At 33.5% G+C, this 15797-nt stretch overlaps 3 protein-coding genes across 6 annotated transcripts; all 3 read right to left on the reverse strand.

Annotated features, from left to right (window-relative positions):
* Nucleotides 1-302: 302 nt before the first annotated feature.
* Nucleotides 303-1790, reverse strand: LOC102630667 (uncharacterized). Of its 2 annotated transcripts, XM_006481053.3 has the most exons (4): nucleotides 1566-1790; nucleotides 850-1050; nucleotides 695-753; nucleotides 303-536 (listed from the first exon to the last, which is right to left on the reverse strand). In XM_006481053.3, exons 1-3 carry the CDS (start codon nucleotides 1674-1676, stop codon nucleotides 700-702), a joined length of 366 nt encoding a protein of 121 aa, XP_006481116.1. In that variant the 5' UTR covers nucleotides 1677-1790; the 3' UTR covers nucleotides 303-536; nucleotides 695-699. The 2 variants fall into 2 exon arrangements, with proteins under 2 accessions (XP_006481116.1, XP_006481117.1); XM_006481054.4 differs by lacking the exon at nucleotides 695-753 and having other exon boundaries at nucleotides 1566-1787.
* Nucleotides 1791-2447: 657 nt separating this feature from the next.
* Nucleotides 2448-4262, reverse strand: LOC102631169 (uncharacterized). Its single transcript, XM_006481055.4, has 2 exons — nucleotides 3794-4262; nucleotides 2448-3041 (listed from the first exon to the last, which is right to left on the reverse strand). Exons 1-2 carry the CDS (start codon nucleotides 3902-3904, stop codon nucleotides 2808-2810), a joined length of 345 nt encoding a protein of 114 aa, XP_006481118.1. The 5' UTR covers nucleotides 3905-4262; the 3' UTR covers nucleotides 2448-2807.
* A 4436-nt stretch (nucleotides 4263-8698) lies between these two features.
* LOC102618718 (uncharacterized) lies at nucleotides 8699-15128 on the reverse strand. Of its 3 annotated transcripts, none has more exons than XM_015531168.3 (11): nucleotides 14709-15119; nucleotides 13967-14086; nucleotides 13672-13850; nucleotides 12863-13549; nucleotides 12673-12750; nucleotides 11193-11517; nucleotides 10909-11108; nucleotides 10608-10684; nucleotides 9913-10014; nucleotides 9258-9444; nucleotides 8699-9177 (listed from the first exon to the last, which is right to left on the reverse strand). In XM_015531168.3, exons 2-11 carry the CDS (start codon nucleotides 14082-14084, stop codon nucleotides 9088-9090), a joined length of 2043 nt encoding a protein of 680 aa, XP_015386654.1. In that variant the 5' UTR covers nucleotides 14085-14086; nucleotides 14709-15119; the 3' UTR covers nucleotides 8699-9087. The 3 variants fall into 3 exon arrangements, with proteins under 3 accessions (XP_015386654.1, XP_015386653.1, XP_024955949.1); XM_015531167.3 differs by having other exon boundaries at nucleotides 14713-15117; XM_025100181.2 differs by lacking the exons at nucleotides 8699-9177; nucleotides 9258-9444 and adding an exon at nucleotides 9510-9705 and having other exon boundaries at nucleotides 14713-15128.
* Between the last annotated feature and the right edge of the window lie 669 nt (nucleotides 15129-15797).

The raw sequence follows: 15797 nt of genomic DNA on the forward strand, positions 1-15797 counted from the left end.
TGATGAAGTGGCCATATATGGTCACACTAACTCCCAATGACCCATGGCATTATTTTCTCTTACCACGCAAGTAAAATGCAAATGGACAAAACCAATGAGGAGTGAGCGTGCCAAGTAGCTCATAAGACTGACTTGTTATGATATAGGGACTTAGCAAGATGTTTTTGTAACATTTTATGTCATCAAAAAATCCCTCTACATTAACTTCCAATGGTTATTAGCTGACTGACCTCCAAGAGAAGCAGCATTAAAAATTTCTAACCTGACAATAAGTTGCTAGCCTAGGATGATCAAACAGTAGATAACAAATGCAATATTACTCCATAAACCAAACAGTTCCTATTCCACAATATTGTTGGCTAGCACCAACGAGAAGAAAACACATCATAGGAGAAATTACACAATATTCAGCCAATTATTAACATAGTTCTAAAGATTGTAATCACCATATAGATAAGACAATTGTCAGAGTTCATGGCGCCATGCTTTGAGAATAATATCTAGAAGGTGGATCCATTCCATCCAAAGTTTGAACCCTGCCAAATAAACAAAGGATAAGCAATTTTTAGAGTGGCAGCAACTCCCACAAAAGGCCAGTGGTATACGAATGAACAGAAAACAAGCATAAGTCTGATTCTCAAGAAAAGTTGACGAGAGCCATTTTCACAGTTATAAACAGTAAAGATTTATTTACATGATCTAGTGCTGGTGTACAGCATGCAAACACTGTGCATGTTCTCGACTTTGATGGGCCTAAACAAACAGGAAGAATGCAATGAGATGAAACAAGTCATGACTGCATGGCAACAATCATCCTCAGAGACAAACAAGGAAGTTGAAATGGCTTGCCTTTGTGTCATAAAACTTGATGAAGAATCGTGACTTGGGTACCGACAGCTTCTTTTCAAGAATTGCAGAAATTGCAGCACTCAGCTTCTTGTTCACATCAGGGTTAAGGCCACCAATGGACACCAACTCACCATAAGCTGCCGGATCCTCAGTTCCACCAAACGACATAGGTACCGATCCCTTCAACACAATCATCACGTACTGCATATCAACCAACAAACATGAAATAGTCAGATAATGACTAATGAAACAACGGCAACACTGAGTAAAAAACATAAACAGAACTACAGACAATTCCTCTTTAGCTTAACAATAGAACTACAGATTCACCAAGTGATGGTTAAGACTTACGAGCAGCCGAACTACATATAGGTTCATAAAATCCATAAAGCATTCTCTGCACTAACATATCCTCTTAATTTGCTCACATTATCATCATCTTGTAAGTTACACGTTGCTTCCTCTAATAGCCATTAAGTATAGACACGCCTCAATTTACAAACCTGAAAAGCTATTAATCACTTAGAATATGTTCGTAACTATTAAAAGCACAGCAACCAAAGTTAACGATTGAACAATCCTAATCACTTATTTTGGAGATTATTATTTAAAAAAAAAAAAAGTAGCTTGGGCAAACTAATGGTATATAATAATTAACCTAAAATTTGAAATAAATAAAAAAAGAAAATGAAATAGAGAGCGTTGCGTGTACTAACGGCCTCGGGTTTGCCGATGATGTTGGCGACAGTGGAGGTGGCCTCGGAGAGGATGGATGACGTGTCAACGCCATCGAGTTTGACGTTAGTTGAAATGTTCAAGCAAGGCATCTTCTCGAAACTTCCGACGGAAAACCCTACTCTTGTAGCTTCCCTAACCACTCGCTTTCTTTCTTTCTTTCTTTCACTGATAGTCGGCGTCTATCCACCAACTCCACAGGCTTACTTATTCAATCGTTAAAAGATTATTTAACTGGTCCGTCAAAACGACATAATTGATGAATTTCCCAAAATACCCTTGTTTGCTTTGGAATGAAGAGTGAACAAGCCCAAGGTGTTGGCCCAATTGAATTTCAGCCCAAGGGTACACGAGCGCACACGGCAGACAATTAGCTTTGCGATGAAAAAGTGATGGTGAAATGACGGGAAAATACAGTAATGCGAAGCGACCAAAATCAAAACGACCTTCAAATTTTGAAGTTCGAGACATGACAAGGCACGGCCTCATCTACACTGCAAGTAACAAGGAGAGAGGACTCTGCCTCACTGTCACTCACTTATTCTAGATTCGACAGGTGTCTATTTTTGTCTCTTGGATCATTATTTTAATTGACTTAAACATCACCCAATACTTTGACAATAATTGCATCTATAACATTTTAATTTTACAACATTACCTCTTCATTCAACTATAAATTTTCTTGAACACTGGATTGTTTCTCCTCAATCTTTAAGAGAAGCCACACGAATGCAGTTTGTTCAAAAAGCATATTATTTAAACTTTGAACAGGTCCTGTGGCTGTGGTAAATTGAAAGTGGGCACGGTTGTAATTATAGTGGATATACGGGGTTGGTATTTAAGTCAAATAATAAGACAATAGATGCAAGAATCAAACGAGACAATATCCCGATACAAGATATGAATTGTGAGAAAGATTGGATCTCGAATCCTTATGGGTTTCACGTTTTGGCAGTAGAACAAACCCTCGGAGTTGAAGGCGCGAACAATGAACATTATTGACTTTTACGACTCGATCAAATATAACAACGCGCGCGCCTATTATTAACACCAAGCCGGCCCACGTTCTGTCACTATATATATTTATTTCAAGGGTTAATGATAAGTTGTATAAATGTAACTTATAATTTTTTATATAAATAGTGAGTGATGTGGGTTCATTCACTATTTATGTGAGAGGATTATAAGTTCTATGCACGTAACACGGGGATAATTTCAAGTGATCATAGTTTGGAAGCGGCTTTTGCTTGCCCTGCAGTCGTGTCGTACACTTTGAGGAAGAATCTTTCCTTGCGAATACACAGCCGGGCTTGTAGAATGGACCCGATTGTGGCAATCAAATTCCTCTTCACTTCTCTGTTGATCCCACCCATCGACACGATCTCAGCATATGCAGCTGGCTCTTTGTTTCCGTTGAAAGATATGGCCACTGATCCCTTAAGAATCACCATCACTAACTGCATAGAATTCAAAGGGAAATTCATTATGTGAAAGGGGGGGGGGGTAAATGTCGAAATCTGTACGGTTGATGGGGGCCAAAATATAATAAACACATATGTCTTTGTGTTCGAATTGGAATAAAGCTAGCCTGATGTTTGTTGCAGATAAGAATCACAAACGTATGGCCACATGTTCGGGTCACGTTTTTGGTACGAATGATTTTGACAAATATATTTAATAGATTCTGATTTTTTGAAATGCACCGAATGCGACAACGTTTTAGGGGCAAGTTGAAGGGCGTTTAATATTATTTAAAGTAACTATCTAATGTCAATTTAAAAAAGTAAACCAAAATTATAAAAAGAAAAAACAACCAGATGTCTTTGCTGTCTAGTAGTAAATAGATAATCTGATAATTCCAAAACTACTATGCATTTGCCATGAAGAATAATAATAATAATAATAATAAAAAGTGCATATTAGTAATCTTTTTGCATAAATCAATGATGCTCTTATATAAGAAAAAATAATACAAATTCCCATATATTTCCTTCATATCTTCCCACGATGGATGATACAATACTTATTTTGATTTTAAGAGGACATAAAAAAGAAAAAAAAAAACAGAAGCAATAAATCGGTCTTCAAATCTAGAAAAGGTCTATAGGACTTGATCAAGAAATTAAGCTTCCAAAACTAAGTTTATACATGGAAATTAAAAAAAAAAACCAGAAAGAGTGGAAAAAAAGAAAAGAGAAGATTAACGTACGTGTTCAGGTCTTCCGATAATCTGAGCAACAGCTCTGGTGGCATCAGCGAAAATGGGATCAACATCAACTCCATCAAGGCCGACGTTTGTGGAGATGTAAAGGCAAGGCATCTTCTTTCTTCTTTCTTCTTCTTTTGTTCTGCTATCAAAATTCAAATGACTGGAATCGATAATATCACTAATGGAGATATAAATGAAACGGTTACAATAAAGCTTGGCCAAAAGTAGTGGTGACAGGAACTGATGGGGGGTTCTATATGATAATTGATCCAGGTGAAGCGGGTAGTGGGAAACCGAATTCGATTCGAAGGCAGCAATGAGCCAATGATAGAGATGCTGCGTGCGGCTGTATCGCCAATCTTGGAGCCTAAATGGGCCTATATAACGCACCAACAGTGATGGACAAAGTCCAACTTGGCTTGATTTGGCGTCGATGATGACATCATCATCTTGCAGCCTGTAATTAAAACAGGCCGACAAGACAATTTGTTGCGTTGACGGCGACACGTTTTCAAATGTGGGTCTGCGCTCTGCAAATCTTCCGTAAGGTCACATTAGATATCGGGAGATTGTCGATTTACTTACGCAGTAATTAACATATACAATTTATTTTTTGTTGTTTTTATAATGATCAAAATTTTTTTTGATATTATAAATTTATAATATTATTTTTATTTTTAATTATTATTTTATTTATATTTATTATAAATTAAATAAATCACATGAATAAAAATTAAATAAAAAAATAAGCATTAAAAATAAGAAATATATGTTTTGATATGAGTAAAAAAATTAATAATAAATTTTTTTCTTATACTTATTTATTTTGTGAAAATTTTCTTATAATAAATATATAAGAAAATTATTATAAAATAATAAAAAAATTATTATAAGAAAATTTGAATGACAAATAAATATTTATTATAAGATAAATAATAAAACATTTTGCCTATACTTTTTACATTTAATTTTAAAATATTACACCATGTTTATTATAAGAAAATATTCACAAAATAAATAATTAAAAAAAATTATTATTAATTTTTTCTCATATCAAAACATATATTTCTTATTTTTAGTACTTAATTTTTTTTTAGTTTCTATTCATGTAATTTATTTAATTTATAATAAATATAAATAAAAGAGTAGTTGAAAATACGGGTAGTATTGTAAACTTATACTGTCACGGGGGTTTTTGGCCATTATAAAAACAGTAGGAAGATAACTAGTATATGTTGATTACTGTAAGGGGGAAAGTGGCAATCCCCCTTAAATATTTTTCACATATATTGAAAATATCTCAATTTTGGTCTAATGATATATCAACGTAGGCTTTAAAATTAGATTTTTAGCTTTTAGTTTGACTCAAACTAAGGGGATTAATTAGGGTGGCTTTTAAGAATAGTTGAAATAAGACGGTCGCTTAAAACTTCATTTTAAGGCCGTCGTCTCATTTTTTTAGTATTTAATTAATAAATATTTTTTAAATTATTTATTGTAAGAAAACTTATTAAACAACTCTTTAATTAATAATTATCATATAATTAAGAGTTATTTTTTAAGAAAATCTACATCTGGTAATCTTATTGTTAAAGAGATATAATTAATGATATTGTTTAACCATTGATTCATTCATTATTAGTTTTTGCGAGAAAAATAGATAATTTCTTTACCTTTTTAGTTTCTTAAAAAAAACTTAATTATTTAATATTAAAATCTTTGAATTTGAGTATTCCTTTTAATTTGTATTAAAAACCTTATAATGTAAAAAATAATAGGTGAAAAAAATTTCTTTCTCACTTCTTTATAAAGAAAATAATATGCATTAGTTTTTTTAAAAAAGAAAAAAATTAGTTTCTTAAAATAGAAAATCCATATCTATTATGTGATCATCAATTCATTATCTCAACTTTTTATGTATTACCATATTAAATATTCTATTTAAAAATAATATTGTTCTTAATTATTTATTTGTTTACTTTTGTAAAAATTCTAATAGAAGTTAACTTTTAGGTTCTATTTTTAAAATATTTTACAATGCTCTTGATTATTGTTGGAATTCAAGAATAAAAAATGAAATGAATTTTGAGCTCTTTATAAAAAAAATTATTGTTGGAATTCATAAAATAATCCGTTTAAGGCCGTTAATACTCTAAAACTAACCCTGATGCTAATTATATATTATTTATTTATTTTAAGAATACCCACTTCAGCAAGCTACTAATGATTATCAAGTATCCACTTATTCAGCGGATAATGGCATATATTCCGCAACAACTAGGAATTAAAATCTATTACACCAAAATGCTGGCTGGCTGGGTGGCGGGTGCCCTCTATAATACAAACATTGACAATTTTGTAAAGGGTGAGACTATTTGCACTCTAAAAATATTTTGAACACTTATTTACTTAGAACACTCATATTTTTACTTTGTACACTCTTAAAATTCCAAACATACCTTTAAAGCTTCCTCTTTGTTGTTTTTTCATACATTCATAGCATTAAAACACCCAAGTCAAGAATTTCTTATATGCTTTCAATTTTAGTTTAACTGTGGTTCATAAAAGCTCTACCCATTGTACAGTAATTCTTGTCCGAGCTGCAAATTATGCATATTATCATTTTTAGATCTTGAACAACAAAAAACCACTTTTTTTTTCTTTTCAGATTCAAAACAATAAGCAATTTATGTCAGGCCTTTAGCAAACAATAACCAATAACTGGGTTTAATAATTGATTTAATATAAATATGCCACATTACTATGAAATTAAGTGGCATAATTTAAATTGAGTTAGAGAGAAAATATGATTAGTATGATTTCTACTACATCATAAAAGTGGAGAACTTGCGAGTCATGATTTCCTTGACAAGAGTGGCGAGTGATTTGATTGAGTTTTAAATATTAACACTAGTTAAAAATTAATAAATTTATGTGATGGAAGGCATTTGTTGTGAATAAAAAATAGGATTTAAAATATTATAGTCACAGTACATATTGCATGGGTTGCATTATATGTTTGTCTAGATTAATTTTTTATTTATTTATACTAAATTGTCCTTATTAGTAAATGACATTATGGGTATATTTGTAATATAAATTTTTTTGTAAAATTACGAGTGTTCAAAATATTTTTTAGAGTGCATATAACCCCACCCTTTTGCAAAATATGAAACCAAAACCCTAAAGCCATATGCGCAGTATAAACAAAATTATTGACTTTCAATATATTGATTATAAAAAACTACGCGTTCTAGATTTGCAGGAGAGCCACGACTACTTTGCCTCCTAATAACGTTAAAAATTAAAAGGATTTACCACATGCCAAAAAAAAAAAAAAAGAATTTTTTCTGTATTTTAAGAATTCTTGGCGTGTCAATTTTTTGTTTCTTGTACGGTGTGAAAACACGCATTTGACATGTTTTCAATTTTTCATGAATGGCCAAAAAACAACCGTTCTGAATTCAGCTTACGTTTCTCATTTGATCAAAATCAAAGCATTGTTTGAAACAAATAACGTAATATTTTTTGTTCAAATAATAATATGATGGAAAAAAAAAAAGTAACAAAAAACAGCCACAGCAGCCCACGTTCATTCCACAACAACGTGGAGCCTGGCTGCAGATGGTGATGTTTTGTAAATTATCAAAATAGGGCCAATCTTTTTATGGCTACAAAATTAAATCACCAAGACACCAACTGAAAAATCATTTTTCAGGTTGGAAAAAAAATACAATTATAATTAAAAAGAAACACCATTTTAATGAATTGGTAGTAATTTTAACCATATAATGTTACACTAATTAGTAGCTACACTTTTAAATGGTTATTGTTCTTAAATTAATAAAATTCAACTTCTTTTTTTTTTTTAAAGTTCCTAGTGGTTAGTAAAATATAGCTTTCTTGAATATATACTTTTCAACCACTTTATTAAACTTTTCGGATGAACTAGTTAGTTTTGCTACAACCTTCTTTTCGTTTTTTTTTTTTTTCTGTTTTCCTTATTACTTTATTTGTAACTCTTAGAGAGGGGGTTACAAAATTAAGTTTAGAGGGAACAACTTCATAATAAATTCAAAATAAAATATCACAACTTTAATTTGAGAGACATTTTAATTAAGCCTATAAAAATAAGAACTACAACTCTTGAACTCATGAATCTATAGAAGTATTTAAATTAAATTCACAAGACGGCAACTTAAATAATAGATATAATTTTAGTGTTTTTTGTTTTTTTTAATCAAGTGGAGTTGCCTAATAATACTTCCTCCGTCCTTCACTAATTCTTCTTCAAATAAACTTGTATGACGATTGCATATGATAAGATTCAAGTATATGTTATCATATCTCTATCATGTGCATACTTTTTTAAATGAATAAAAAATAAGCACAAATTTGTACGCATCCATTTTTGTTATTACCCGGCTTCCACCAAATCCATGAACAAGGTTTGAACCATCCAAGACTCGACAGAATATGAAACATGTGATTTTAGTACAATAAAATTTTTAAGAAATTGCAATTGTAATAACTTTCCGTAAAGCAATGAAAGTAAACCCGTAAACCTTTGATTTACATCATGCAAAACTCATTTAAAGTTAACTACATGCGATGATTTTGGATGCAAAGACAGCGTACAGAATTTTTAATATACTTATGATAATTATATATCGGAAATGTAGCATAATTATTATAAAAATTAGCATTTTGATCTCAGATCTGCCCTTGAGTTAAAACGGTGCGTTTAATTGCTTAAATACATGGCTGAAATAAAGCCGTCTTCTTAGAAAATAAGAACCTGTTGCTCTTCGACATTCTAGAAGCCAAGAAGAGCTTCCAGAATTTCAAAGCTCAGCATGTAGGGAGGACTTGTAATAATTTAGCTCATGACCTAGCTAAGTTAGCTCTTAGGAAGTCGGAATCATGTATATGGCTGGATGAATTTCCAGTTGAAATCTTGTATTTGTTCTCTTCTTGAGGCAATGAAAGGAGTACTTTCTTTTCAAAAAAAAAAAAAGAAAAAAGAACCTGTTGCTCCAGGATCGCCTACTCAACCGTCACTCCACATCAAAATATAAGAACTTGTAGCAAAATTTGCAAGGGTGAGTTTTGTCCAGAAATGTACTGCAAAATGGCTCGTACTCTATACAGAGCTATAACTAGTCAAGGCTGTGCGATTTAAGACCAAACTTTTTTTCAAAATTTCACTTGCTCGCTATCCAGTTGTTAGTTGATTAAGATTAAACATTCACATCCCAGCCTGTACATACCTTCATCAAAGTCGCTTTCCATGACTATACGGTCACCACCGACATGAAGCATCTTTTCCCGATCGCTCTTGAGTTAATTTCTTCCCAGCCTTGGCCCTCCTTAAAACGTTCCACCTGTTATCATATAATTGATGAGTAAGCCTGATGCCCCTAAATTTTACACCAAGAGGGAACTGTGGCAAAAGATAAGGTACCGTGTCTACAATCTCAGAACCATTTTTCACCCCACCAATCACATATATGGCCTCTTTGACAACAGCAGCACCCAAATAGCCCCTGGAGAGTTTCATTGGTTCCCCACTCATCCACGATCCAAGACGTGGATCATAAACCTCGATGCTTGGAACCATTGCACTACCATCAAAACCACCCAGTGCATATCTACAAAGTAAATTCAAATTAAGTACTTCATAAATGCATAGAATCTGGATGTTAGAAATAAGCATAAGAAATGGAATCTTGTGCTAGTCCCCTCAGTCATTACCATGTCAATCTGAAGCTCCACTTAAAAAAAAAGATTCATCTTTACTTGTGCAAAAATTTTAGGTCACATCCAATATTGTGCACGGGGGGAGAAAGAGTAGGGGAGAGGGTTGTGCTCGTCCGTTGTGACTTATGCTAAACTTTGATCATATTGCAACACTGTCTTCACATGAAAAACTTAAATTATCCATACAAGTTCCTAGACATAAAACTTGAAAATGCACCTAATATTGGATATTCTAGTATCAAAATGAATATATGACATGTAATTTACGGACCATATCGTACTCATTCTATGATAGCATGCACAAGTCATATAAGTGACATTGAAGTGGAAAAATGAGACAAATCAATAAATGAACTTACAGCTTTCCATTAAGAACAGCCAAAGAGTGGCATCCCCGTCTTCTGTTCATGTTTGCAATTTTGGTCCAATAATGCTCTCTGGGGTCAAATCTTTCTGCAGAACTGAGGTAGCAGAAAAATAAAAGGTATCATCAAAAGTATCATGCCAGTAAAATCAGCTATACTATCAAACCAACCGTGCAGCAACTATTTCTGACTTCTGTTAGTATCAGATGATGGCTCTTATGTTCTGTAAGTTTAACATTTGTCCGAAAAAGCTTAAGGGATGAAAAAATCAGCACCACTGGGTCTAGGTATTAAGTGCTATCCAAGTCCATTCTAGGCTTAAATATCACCAAGATCTATGATTTCCTTAAAAATCATGGAAAAAGTTTGAGCTTGTGCATACTTTTATTCATATAGGTATTTATTCATAAACAAACATATTTAAAAATGTCAAATCTTTCCTTGTACATAAACAAACGTATTTATTCAAATAGGTATGCATGTGTATAATTAAAAATGTATATGTCTGCAGAATCATATCTATTAGGCATATCGAGATGCCAAAAACTATAATAAGTGATAATCCTATATTTTGAATTCTTTTCCAGTTCTTCAGATGACACATACAAATTTAATTGTGCATGCAACTATGTTGCATCTAAAAAGATAAAGAAAAGATACATAAGAGTACAAAATGGCAGGTATCTTACTTCATATATTCATTTCCATCATAACCCCCGGTAGCATAAAGCACGCCATTAAGTTCCGCTGCAGCAAGGGCAAATCGCTGAAAGACAAATGAAGGACATCATGGACTTGGTGTTAGTAACCCCACATGTGATGTACACCTCACAAGGTGGCATAACATAAAAGCCAACAGAAACAGGAACAGCTTTATGAAAAAAAACTCAAGAGAGGCTCTCAACATGTAAATTAATTTCCCCTCCACAAGCCACTGTAACCTTAAAAGTGGATTCACTTGATAGATACAAAGCAAGCAAAAAATTTTACCTTTTGAAGCATTGACCGTGTACGAATCCATTTACCAATGTCCAAATCAAGCATTTCAACATCCGAAAAGCACTCTAATCCATTTCCACCACCAATTGCAAATATTTTGTTATCTATAGTAGCTCCAGCTAAGCTTCCCTTAGTCCCATTCAATGAAGGGCGTGAGGTCCATTCATCATTCGCCGGGCTGTATGATTCAACTTACAAAAAATATAATAAAAATATTAGTGATTAATTAATCCTGCTAACCATACTCTTTTCAGGAGTTTAGTAAGACTTAATACCTGTATTATGCCATGAATTCCCATCTCCACCACCAAAGATGTAAAGCTCACCATTTAACATAGCAGCTGAAGCATATGAACGTGCAGAGCTCATTGGCTTCAAAGTTTTTATCACATCACATGAGGGAAGATATAACTCTAATGTTGATAGCCATGAGTCACCATCACATCCACCTACCAGATATATTGACTCAGAAGGATCTAAATGCAGCTCATCTGAGGACTCAAGAAGCTTTTCATACATGCACTCCTTGGTATCACTATTTGGAGATTGTACCATCAAACAATGTTCTTTCAACCGCTGGATTTCAGCTTCTGCATCAACCTGAAATGTCAGGATCAATTTTATTCATTTAATTGCATCGAGTAGAGAAATGAAAAACAATCTATGCACTGTTTCCCACAAACTGTAGGTGCACCAAAATATATTCAAAGGATGAAAAGCAAAACTGAAGCACAGGGCAATTGACAAAAGGTTTGTTTACACAGTAATTAACTGCAGAATTCTTCCATGAAGAAAACGAATAAATCAATCTTCAATGAAGAAAAGAGCAAAGGACCTTTGTAATTTATCATTAGAGAAATACATAATAGCTTCGATTTTACAATGACACTGATTGCGTTCAAAGAATTAGTAATGGCATACACTTAACCCTCTAAATAAAAAATGGAGAAGCGCAGAATTTTATTTTGTCATTTTCCTAGAAAAAAAGGGAGGGTGGAATTAAGAAAGGATCATTCAACTGCTCAGACAATTGTTTCTATTGCTTTCCACTTATAATCAACCTTACCAAAGCATCTATGACTATGATATTTTGACCATCACTCCTATGGTGACTCACTAAAATTTTCATAGGCCTGAATTCGATATTGCTTATCACTATAGGTGTTCTGCTATGCATTACTCAGACTCCTGTAGATATTTCTTTATTATTTTATGGGATTTATCATTGAAGAATCATACACTACCATTTACAATTCTCAATGGTAAAAAAAGGGAAAAAAAAAAAAAAATTGGATTACATCAAGAATATCTTTTAATGATGAAAACAAAATCCTTTAAACATCCAGAGGAAACTATATAGCTCCAATATGTTTGAATATATCAGTCTATACAATGGGCATTATTAAAAAAAAAAAAAAATTCCAGGCATCATCACCTATTGCAACGACAATCAAAGCCATCTTTCATAAGTCTGCCAGCAGAATCTGTACCCAAACTTAATTTGATGACACCAAGGACTTAAACAGCCCACATACAATGGTTTTGTTCCTTCAAACTTAAATTAAAGCCACATATAGCCATTCAATTTCCATAGGATGACCAACATATGGTAAATGCATACTGTTACATACAGCAAAAAGAGATGAGGTGAAAAGAAAATGCTAATTGGTAATGGCTTAAATGATTTATAAAAGATGGATGAAACAGTTGGGAAGATCGCAGAGATCAAAGTCTGAGGAAATGGCAAAGGAATACCAGCTTCTGCTCCAACTCTTTCATCTTCAGAGTTTGTTCTGTTTTAAATGCCTTCAGTTCTGCCACCTCTTTGATCAACTAGATAAAGTAACAGACAATGTTGTTAAGACCAGATATATAATATTAATAAATAAAAAAAGACTTTTGATGGGAAGTTAAAGGACATATAAAGGTGGATATCATCAACTACCTCATTTATGATGGACTGACAACGAGAAGACGAGCAAGTTTCAATCTTCTCTTCTGAGCTCATCTGTTCACCAATAAAACTACAGTGCCTATCGCCCCCAGTAGCAAGTTCATTTTCATAATCAGTTGAAGAAAAGTCTTGATGTTCATGGTTAATTGCCAATTCTTTAAGTGCCATGAGTATGAGGCTTTTCTCATCTTGATCAACATCCTTCATATCTAAATGAGATTCCAATGGTCGGTCGTCTCCATCTAAGCTACCAGAATCTCTAGAAACTGACTTACTACTCCCATGATTAGACTGCCCAATTTCCAAAGCAGATGGCCTATGCCATTCATCTTCCTCTCTTTCTCCATTTACAGATAAAGCAGAATCCGAAGAATTTGAAGTGCAACTAGAGAGCTTAGCAAGCTCATCCTCTGAACCAAGCAGCTTAAACCTATTATCTTCCTCCATTCTGTTCCTTTTCAGAAGAGGTAAGAAAATTGTTCTCTGGTTTTCTCTATTCTGTGGTACACAAGCTCTTGGTGCAATGGCCATAGATGACAAAAGGGCGATCAGCTTGCTTGCTTGAGAATGATCTAGCTCGAACCAGAAATGATGAGGAGTGTAATAATTAGCAGCAATTATTGGTTTGAACTTTTCTTCATTCAAAGGTTGGCACTGCATCCGCACACGAATCTGAACCTTTATAAACAAAGTAGCATAATATCAGCACAAGAACCTCTCTTGATGAAACATTATGTCTTAGACAGTTAGAAATAACCATACAAAACAGGAAGATTGGAAAAGAAAACTTTATGTAGTACCTGTGCCGGGTATGATGTTCTCTCTGAACCATCAGTCCAACCATATGGATTAATGTTCATCATGCCGGGGCTAGCAGCTTCAAATATTCCATGAAGTTTTCTATCAGTGTAGTTGAATAGAAACAGCGGTAGGCCAGGATCAACTTTCCTCACGTATAAGAAGTGTTGAGCAGGTAAGCCTGTTGAAATTCAACACAAAACCCGTAAGTTATTGGTCAAGATACTAGCAACAAATGCAAAACCAACAATTGAAACACTGCTAGAAACAAATTCACAGGATACACGAATAACTGACCAAATAGTTGTTTAGCCAAACATTCTTTGATGGTACTCTTCTTGCAACCAAATATGACACCACCAAGGTAGCTCTTTTGCAGGTTTCTAGAAGAAACATGACTATTACTCACAGCCATTTCTGTCATCGGAAAACAGGGAAAAAAAACTACATAAAACTTCATAATCATGAATTTCAAACGAAATCTTAAAACTGCAAATAAGTAAACAAACAATATAAACAAGAAACAACAAATTCATAAAAAAAGCATGTTCAATTGACGATAACAGTGTATCACAGCAAACATTAGAAAGACAAGAACATAAAATAAATGGTTGGAGAACTAGGCATTGTTAATCAACACAAACATCAAACACGGCAGACTGTTATTTCAGAAGCAAAATTGAATCACAAACACGCTCATAGTCATACACATAAACGTTTATAGCTACACTTCTAAGATCTGAAGGGAAATTCACAGTTACCATCTAACAAACCAAAAGAGGAATAATAGCTAAAAATAAATAAAAATACAACACCGTAAGATATAATGTATGTGATTTAAAAGAGCAGCATAATAACATCGTCACAAAATTATCCAACCAAATATGACAAAACACAATGATACCAAACCTAGAGGAAGAAGAAGATTACGGTTCAGAGATTAAAAACAGAGACAAAAGATTTAAGTAATAAAATAAAAGCAAACACAGGGCTAGTTCGAAGTAGAAAGATGATGATGACAATAAAGTTGAAAGCAAACCGACATTGCAGAATCAATTTGAAATTCTAACGCCACCGAATGAACTGAATGTCTAGAATCTTAAGTCATCAGTGAACTTGATCGAATCAAAGTCATCAAAATCGCTCTAATGGAATCAAACGGTTCGTGTGAGCCACTTAGTGCTTCGTGTTTGTGATTTTGTGCGTGTGTGCGTGCATATATTTGGTTTTTAGTGAAAAGAAACAAATGAAAAGAGATTAAAGATGAAGACGAGAGAGAGAGAGAGAGAGGGACGGGGGGAGGGGTTTATTTATGAGAAGGGAAACGGAGAGGCAATGGCGAGTACAGTCACAAGAAGCGCGAAGTGGAGCAAAATCAGAGTGATAGTGGGACGCTGCACGTGGGGCGCATTTTAGCAATTCACTAAAATTGAAAATAATATGTTTTTTTTCCCAAATGGGAAAAAATCGGAGACTCTCTCTCCATAGACGCGTGCTAGTGGTCGATCGAAATGTAAAATGCTTTCTTCATTTTAAATTAAAAAAAGAACCAGTTCTATTACACCAGGACCGCGTTGATGGTTGATACACTGATGATGTGAAATTGGCTGTTTTCCTTTTTTTTTTTTAATAATAAAATTGCCTGTTTCTTAAAAATAGTAAATTCTAAATGGCCTTTTAATTGTATCAAAATAGGGTAATTGTGAGGCTGCACACCGCGCGCATTTTAGTGGCTGAAATATATTAAAAAAATGCGTATTGTTTAAAATTAATAAATGCGTGATTTCTTAAATTAACAGAATCTCTCTCTTTTTCTTTTTCTTTTTTTAATGACTAAATTAGCAAATCTTAGTTGTACACTATCAGCGTATATAAACAAAAGGCTTCTGTTTAGAGATTTTTTTTTTCTTTTTTGGGGGGGAGGGGAATCCAAGCACCATGACTCATTTTATCTCGTCTCAATTTTACCTTTCTAAGCTTGTAAAAATTCTTGATGAAAATTAGACTAAACCGCCATGTTTAAGACATGGACTTATGTGTCATTGTACAAAGGTTCAAACTTTCAAATCGTTCGGAGTGTGTGATGCAGAGAGGTTAGCAAGTGGCCCATGGCAGAAATGTCATGTGA

Source organism: Citrus sinensis, chromosome 6 (assembly GCF_022201045.2).
Source record: "Citrus sinensis cultivar Valencia sweet orange chromosome 6, DVS_A1.0, whole genome shotgun sequence".
Taxonomy (NCBI): Eukaryota; Viridiplantae; Streptophyta; class Magnoliopsida; order Sapindales; family Rutaceae; genus Citrus; species Citrus sinensis.

Excerpts from the sequence above, each read along its gene's own strand:
- LOC102618718 (XM_015531168.3), bottom strand. The coding sequence starts at position 14,084 with ATGGCTGTGAGTAATAGTCATGTTTCTTCTAGAAACCTGCAAAAGAGC. Across the intron at positions 11,518-12,672 it reads AAGAGTTGGAGCAGAAGCTG|GTTGATGCAGAAGCTGAAAT; the intron begins GTATTCCTTTGC and ends CTGACATTTCAG. Across the intron at positions 11,109-11,192 it reads GAATTCATGGCATAATACAG|TTGAATCATACAGCCCGGCG; the intron begins GTATTAAGTCTT and ends ATTTTTTGTAAG.
- LOC102631169 (XM_006481055.4), bottom strand. The coding sequence starts at position 3,904 with ATGCCTTGCCTTTACATCTCCACAAACGTCGGCCTTGATGGAGTTGAT. Across the intron at positions 3,042-3,793 it reads TTATCGGAAGACCTGAACAC|TTAGTGATGGTGATTCTTAA; the intron begins GTACGTTAATCT and ends AATTCTATGCAG.
- LOC102630667 (XM_006481053.3), bottom strand. The coding sequence starts at position 1,676 with ATGCCTTGCTTGAACATTTCAACTAACGTCAAACTCGATGGCGTTGAC. Across the intron at positions 1,051-1,565 it reads TCATCGGCAAACCCGAGGCC|TACGTGATGATTGTGTTGAA; the intron begins GTTAGTACACGC and ends GTTGATATGCAG. Across the intron at positions 754-849 it reads TCAAGTTTTATGACACAAAG|GCCCATCAAAGTCGAGAACA; the intron begins GCAAGCCATTTC and ends CTGTTTGTTTAG.